This window comes from Carcharhinus amblyrhynchos, chromosome 16 (genome assembly GCF_965287045.1).
Source record: "Carcharhinus amblyrhynchos chromosome 16, sCarAmb.v2.hapA, whole genome shotgun sequence".
In the NCBI taxonomy this organism is placed as follows: domain Eukaryota; kingdom Metazoa; phylum Chordata; class Chondrichthyes; order Carcharhiniformes; family Carcharhinidae; genus Carcharhinus; species Carcharhinus amblyrhynchos.
This window is the reverse complement of record NC_137339.1, coordinates 31,028,138-31,036,034: the sequence shown is the minus strand read 5'-3', so window position 1 is coordinate 31,036,034 and position 7,897 is coordinate 31,028,138. Positions and strand designations below refer to the sequence as shown.

The 7,897-nt window shown below is 42.5% G+C and overlaps 1 protein-coding gene across 1 annotated transcript in view; it reads right to left on the bottom strand.

Annotated features, from left to right (window-relative positions):
- Positions 1-685: 685 nt before the first annotated feature.
- arfrp1 (ADP-ribosylation factor related protein 1) overlaps positions 686-7,897 on the bottom strand; it is a 32,600-nt gene continuing 25,388 nt past the window's right edge. Inside the window, exons 7-8 of the mRNA XM_080204950.1 lie at positions 6,153-6,253; positions 686-2,254 (exon numbers count right to left, since the gene is read on the bottom strand). Coding sequence (XP_080061076.1) covers positions 2,167-2,254; positions 6,153-6,253 — 189 coding nt within the window. The 3' untranslated portion in view covers positions 686-2,166. The remainder of the gene's footprint in view (positions 2,255-6,152; positions 6,254-7,897) is intronic.

Genomic DNA, 7,897 nt, shown 5'->3' with positions numbered 1-7,897 from the left:
TGTAATTTTAATTCAATGATTAACTTCCAAAGAACTGCTTTGTACTGGAACTGGAGATAGAACACTGGGTTTTCTCCACCCAATTCTGTTCTGTAGGATACAAGCAAGTACATTTCTGAAAAAAGATCAAATACTCACCCTGGCTTGCATCCTTCCACTTTACCTGGAACATCAGAAACAATGGCAAATAACATTATGCTGTTGGCAAAAGTAGAGAGCTTATACCAAGAACTGAAAACAATGAGGGTTGAGGACATGACACCAATTTAAGGTGACAAAGGAAACATGAGGAAAATATTTTCACACAGCATGTGATTCGGATCTGGAATGCAAATCAAACACAGAACTGTGGTGAACACTTGAGTATTCGCGTTAGTCTTCAAGATCAAATCTATGCATGGTAAATTCTATCAGATTCTAGCCATCTAGATTACTTATCCCATTGGAATGTGAAAAGAAAAAATTAATCATGCTCAGTTGCATTTTGGGTTAAGTAAAAGAAAACCACATATCCTACAAAATTTGTACAGATAATCAGGTGTGTGAAAGCAACATAGAAAGATCCATCTTTTTCCAATCACTGAAACAGAAATTTTATCTTAGAACAACAAACATTTTTATTTTTTTTAAATATACCAAATGGAATGCATTACAACATAAATCACAGCTTCTTCAACCCTTAAGATGTTATTGATGCATTTTTATTTGAAATAAGGAAACAGAATGTTTGAGTGCCATTTTTCTGGATTATTGCTTTCAAATTGAAGGACTAGCACAGCAAAATAAAATCTGTGTTTTACAAATGTCTCAGTAATAATGTATACAGTTGTTCAGATAAGTAGCCCCAATCCTTGTTCTCAGCCAACATTGAAAAAAGTGCCTTTTGCAGGAACCTGTTGCAAACATGTCACAGTTGCAACCAAACTTATTTGAACAGTCACAGATGTTAAATATATAACATTTCCCAGATTTATCATTTACAAAGTCAGCAAAACAAAGAGATACACCGAGATAAAAGTGCACACTCATTACCAGCCACTTCCATCTGGTTCAGTGGTTCATAAAGTGTCAGAATGGTGCTGAGAATAGTAACATTTCCAGTTTTCTCAATCTCTCACTCTACACATCACCTGTTGCAGCCTTACAAAATGTAGGGAATTCCATAGCTTCCTAGAGCAACTGGCAGCGTTGACCTTCCAGCCACTAAGTAGACACAAAAACATTTTCTGGAAAGGATCTGTCATTGTCTAGAATATATCATGACAACATTGTTTCCACTTGAAGCCTTTCAGTAAATATGCAGGGTCTACAACCACTGCTAGCTGTAACAAATAGTATTATCCTACATTTTAACTCAAGTAAAACAAATACTGGTTTAACTTAAGTCTAAAACCAATTGCAATCCTCTTCCACTACTTTCTTCTACAATCTTCTTCTTTCCATTCCAACAGGTTTGCTGGGACATTGAATGGTTTCAGATGTGTTTTGGTACCTTAGTAAAGTGGGTGTTATTCATGAATTATTCTCAGTACGATATTTGTAGAGGACATCAAGCCCAATCTTAAACTCAGCTTGCATCAATGCAGGTCCACTTCAAAGAAAGGAATGCTCTGTGGAATCAGATATCAGAATCCAGACTATTTTCCCCTCACCAACCCAGTGGTGCTATGGTCACGCTAGAGTTTCTGTCATTGCTCCAGCTGTGATTAGCTAACTGATCAAAACCAACATGAAGCCCAGGTCATTCCTGATCTGCACTTCACAACTGTTCCATAAATAAACTCCATGAGCTATCAGGAAGCTTCTCTCACATTTAGAAAAAAGATGGGAGGATGGAGTGGGGGGGAGGGACTCTTTTCTAAAACTATAATAAGAATTAGTTGTTCCAATAATCAATAGTAGAGTATATGCACTGAAGATTCACAAAATGAGAAGGAAATACAAATGCAGTGGGAAGTATTTTCGCAGCATGATAGTGGTTTATGCCACAGAGACTTTGACATAATCAATCACAGTGAGTAATGAGAACTTGAGATTATTTTCAGCTGGAGTATTTCCAAGAAAGTTGGAGATCCATTGAACTGGTTGGGATCCACTGAACTAGTTTTCAGCATTTCTGACAGGACAGGAGATTTTGTGCTCAGTCTGAGGTTTGAAGGAAACGCTTTATGTGATATCCTTTTGCCTTGGTGGTCTGTGAATGTTCCTGATCACACATTTGACCATCCATTCAATTCCATCATTTACACCTTGTCTAGAGGAAGACAAAAAATGTTTTAATGTAATGAAATCTGTAAACTATCAAAGACAAAATTCAGGAATAGTCATCAGGGAAGATCAAGAATCGTAACTACATAAAATTAAGAAAACATGCATGCATATATTAATTATATAAATGAAAACATCTGCAGCTAACTTAAGCACACACCTTTAACCTTTTCTGTTGGCAAAAAGGTTACAAGTTACTTTTGGGCATGGGAAAATGGAGGAGAAAAATATGCATTGTGGTAGATGTAGTAGACATTTGTGTCATCATTAAACGACTCATCATGACTGCTCACTTCTTCCTACGATACTATGAAATTAGCATACTGTAGCAATAATCTATTTTTTCATGCCAAAATATAACATTTACGAACCCATAATATTCAATGTTAATAATGACACACGACATACAGCACTACCACATCGCCCAACACCAATCTAAATAAATTGGGCCAAATACAGAAGAATAAACCAGACTAAAAAAAAAATTGGATCATGTTTCCTTTTTTCTCCAGTTTATCATTTGGCACATGTTCTTTCTCCCACTTACCATTAGAAGATCACCAAATAGCTACAGGTGAGGAAAGCCATTTAACTGATCTCAGTTTAGCCATCCAAGGAGCATTAAATTTCTTCTTCAATGATTCCAGGGTTTCTGTCTGCACGCTAAAACTTCACTCCATGCATCGTGCATTCCATGAGAAGAACTTCCCAATATCAGCCCTAATCTTGTCTTTATTTTGCATGTGCGTAACAGTGCTACCTTACCCTAGTTCTGCTACTCAGTCGAAAGTCATTTATTGGATTAATGTATCCTGTACCATTTACTATCTATGTTAAAATGACTATTCAAGCAAGAGTGAAAACTGATAAAAATCAAAATATTTGCAATATCTATTTGTGGTAAATTGCTGCTTTGCACAGGCTGAATCTAGTGTCATGAGCTTCCAGTTGTGAGCAACAGGTAAAGATGCTGTTAACACATATATCTGTACACCATAGAAAAATAGCCTAAAGTTAGGTAGACTGGATATAGTCAGGCACATTGATAACCCACATTATGGAAACAACTGTGATTTTAGTCACAAACATAGGACATAAAATTCGCTGCTGCTAACAGAGCAATAGTCAGGGACAATAAAGAGACTGCCTGTGGTGTAGGAATAACACCAGATGTGTGGTGTGCAGTGAAGCATACACCACATCCTGAAGGAATGTACGAGGTCCAGGTTGTAAAAGCAAATGGTATACAAGATGTGTGTTTCTACAACTGAGCATAAAAGGGGAAAAAGGTCACTGAGATAGTTGGAACAGCAGTGATTAAGTTGGCAAAAGATTGATTACCGCCGATCTGAACCGGACATGTAACAGTTTTAGGTAAGACGGATGAGTTTACTAATGCACTCTTGTGATAACAGGAGACATTGTTAGATGGGGAGTAGAGGGGATGGAAACTTGGGGCACCTTGAGCCTATAGGGGAATGACAACACATAGATGGGACAGGGACCACCAATTAGGGGAGAACAACACATTGCAAAGCCATTACAATGCTTGTAAAGAAAGTATAAAAATGTGCTGCAAATCGATGTAAGGTGTGCCTTTTTTTTGGACACCCGGTCTTGCAAGAAAGTTAAATAAAATATCTTGCTCCTTTGGAACTTTACTCGACTAAAATTGTTTGACTGTGAGCTGCGTTTCTCACACAGTTTAGATGCAATCAGCAATCATTGAGAAAAATCAAAACTGACTAAGTTTGCCAATCTCAATTTTACACTCAAACTTACTTGCGTAACGCTGAACATAATGGGCGCAATCCCTTTTTTGCTAGCAAGAACAGCTTCACGCCTAAGAAGAGGGCCGAAGCCCATTTACGTAGAAATTATTACATTTTAATATACTTACTGGGTTCAGCATGTCTCCTTTCACCCTTCTGGGTGCTTCCTTCCCACGCCTGCAATATGTCATGCTGCCGAGAATCACTAATGTTCTGCAGTAGTGAGGATCTGGCGCCATGGCCACACTGAAGGGGACTGGAGGCAATCAAAATCCCTGGGTGGTTGGGGGGCATGGCTGGGCATTGCTCATTGGGCAGTCAGCCTGGCAGTGCCCTATTGGGCACCTTAAGTACCAGGGCAGCACCAAGAGGTGGGGTCAAAGTAGGCTGGAGGTATGATGATGGGGGTTGCTCTGCAGGGGGTGGGGGGAAGATGCATACAGGGGTGGGCCAGAGAGGGAGGAGAGTACGTCATGGGTCTGCCAGAAAACTCATTGGGACATTCTGATGCCAGTCTGTGCTGGTATGGGGGGGTGGGTTGACAATGCTGCTGATGATTGAGGGAGAGGATATGGGGGTGGGGGTGGGGGTGGGGGTGGGGGTGGTCCAATGCCCGTGGGGGAGATGGAATAGGAGGAGGTCTCCCAGTTCACTGTCAGGTCGAAGCTGGCTTCACCAGCATACTTAAGCCCGCCACACCCCCATCGTGGCAGTGCAAAGCTCCCAGCTGTCAAAAGAATTGCCAGAGTGCCGGAAGATTGCAGTGCTGAGCTCACCCAAAAGACTGGTGTTGAGGACTCCCATTTTCACGCTGTTATGACACTTAGAACTTTTTTGGGGAAATTACGCCCAAGATCTTTCATAAATCATCATAAATCTCCTTTTGAAGAAACATGGATAAAAAAACTTGTTGGTACATTTCAGAATGTTAACCTGCTGCAGTTGTATTCATATAACTGAAAACGGGCTCATCAGGAATAATAAGCTTTTTGAATCCATCACTTGTGGGTACCCGGATTTAAAATAAATAAAAATACTCGAATAGAAGATGTACGAAACAACTTACTTTTTAAAGTGGTGTAGAAAGTAAATTGCGTTGTCAATTCAAAAAAAAGTTTTTGAAAGTTCCCTGCTAGTGCCCTTGCATCATGAAAATGCTGAATTTTAAGAGCTGCCTTGAAGGCCTGCAAGTATGTGCGATTAGTGGAAACTTTAAATTCAATCTGGGGCTGTGGTATGTTTTATGGATGGGAAAGACTTCTAGCATATTAGTGCTAGAAAAGCATAGAGCATCACGCAATTTCAATTCGTGCTTAACTTTCCATGACCTTTTGTGTTAATTTCAGGCAGCTTGCATTGAGAAACTGAGTGAACCAGCAGAAACTCCTGCCCAATTAGTGATAATTCAATAAATCTCTTAATTTATTTCAACTTCATTCTTAAGTAAATCAACAACATTCACTGTTTGCAGTACTTCATGTTTGCCAGTGTTAACTTTAATTTGCAATTCCTCTGTACAAGTTGAGCCCAGTTCATTTTTGAACCTTCTTGAAATCACTGTCACATCTCCTGTTTACTGAAAGTTTCTAAATTAAGGTCCCTGATGTCAGTTAGAAAACAAAATTCTACATCCAACCCAGAGACGCCTTACTCCATTCTTCTCCTCACGTCTGCAGTGGTTCAAGGTGGCATCTCACCGTCATTTTCTCAAGGGCTTACACAGCTGGGTAAATAATGCAGGCTTTGCCAACAAAACTCACATCCCATGAGTAAGTGAAGAAAGTTCCAATGTAACTCGTAACATACAGCTCTAGTTTCCAACGACAATTCTTCAATCAACTTCTTACTCACACTTAGGAATTACCCTGCATGTCCTTAACTAACAGGTGTCTCTGCCGTCATCACCAAAGCTGTGGTACAATAACCTGCTGTGTTCAGCGCTCAAAAAGTATCTTGTGTTTCAATGGTGTGAGGTCATTCCTGAAGCTTCCTCTTCCACAAGATTTACTAACGTATTTGCTACAACAGTCATATTGAATGTGTTCTTTGTCTCTCCCCCAGCCCATCTATCCAATCAGAAATGTGCAATGAATGAAATCGATCATTACTCACCCAGTAAGTGCTGAGCATGGTTGCACCAAACAGTCTCTCTTCCCGATTTTTGGAGCGCAATCACTAAAAGCTGTTTTTATGTCTCCCACTGAAAGGCAGGTCTATTAGTCACAGGAAAAGAATGAAGTGTTAACATTTTGCTAAATTAGCTCAAACCACCAAAAGAGTGAAAAATTAGGAGGATTGTCATCCCAACGCTTACAAAAAAAACGATACCATAACCAGTGTTAATTCTACATTGACAAAATAAACAGATTTGTGATGTATAAATTTTAAAGTGTTTGTTTGCAAGAAGAGTATTTTTGTTAGGAAAATTGACTGGGTTTACACAAATTTATTTAAACTTCAATGAGGGTGGCATATGGTGCTAATACAAATTCAGTGGCAACCCAGACACCAAGGCTAATGATCGAGTGATATGGGTTCAATTCGCACCACAGCAACAGGCTGAACTTAAGTTGAATTAATTAATAAATCTGGAATGAAAAGTTGGTCTCAGTAATGGTGACCACGAAACGATCATTAATTGTCTTCAAAACATCTCTGGTTCACGAGGTCCTTTAAGGAGGGGAACCTGCTGTTCTTACCTGATCTGGTCTATATGTGACTCCAGACCCACAGCAATGACTGCTCTCTGACATGCCTTAGCAAGGCACGGAGTTCAAGGACAATTTGGGATGTGTGACAAATGGTTGCCTTACCAGTGACGCCCATATCCAGTGAAAGAATTAAAAGAAAATGCTTGTTATAAGAATGCTGTGGCTCAATTTTGATATAGTTACTGGAATTATTTATTTGGTTTGTCTCAAAATCAGTACTTGAGGGGAAGGGCAAACCATTTTATGCAAATGCAAACATTGGGCCAGATTTGACCATTTTCATTCTCAATGCTAAATTTGGGCGCAATTCTGATCTGACTTAGAAATCTGTTCCCAGGCGCCCCCGTATGCACTCAGCCTGAAAATTAAATGCGAGTCTGAATTGCTCTGTGGGCAGGACTTAGGTGTGACTGAAACAATCAGAGTTTTGAACTGTACACGTGCAGCTAGAAAAGAAATTGAAAATCGTGCCCCGTCACATTGCTCGTGGGCCGCAAAAAGCCGATAAAGCAACCCGGGAGTAAAAAGCGGGAGCGACGGCCCCCACAGACATCACTCCCAGTGCAATGACATAACTTTCCCCTTATCCACGCCCCTTGCTACCCAGACCGATCGCGACCCCCTGCCCTTTTTGACCCCCCACCACACCCACACACACCCCACCCCCCCCCCACCACACCACCCCCCCACCCATCCCCTCCACCCCCCAACCCCCCTCCCCTCCACCCCCTACCCCCCTCCACAACTCCACCCCCCACCCTCCCCACCCCCCCACACACCCCACCCCTCCCCCCCACACCCCCACCCCCACCCCTCCCCCCCACACCCCCCACCCCACCCCCTCCCCCCCCACACCCCCACCCCCACCCCTCCACCCCACACCCCCCACCCCCACCCCTCCACCCCACACCCCCCACCCCCACCCCACACCCCCCACACCCACCCCTCCACCCCCCCCACACCCCTCCCCCTCCCCCCCCACACCCCCCACCCACCCCTCCACCCCCCACCCACCCCTCCCCCCCTCTACCCCCCCCTCCCCCCCACCCCTCCCCCCTCCACCCCCCCCTCCCCCTCCACCCCCCCCCCTCCCCCCCTCCACCCCCCCCTCCACCCCCTCCACACCCCACCCACCCACCCCTCCCC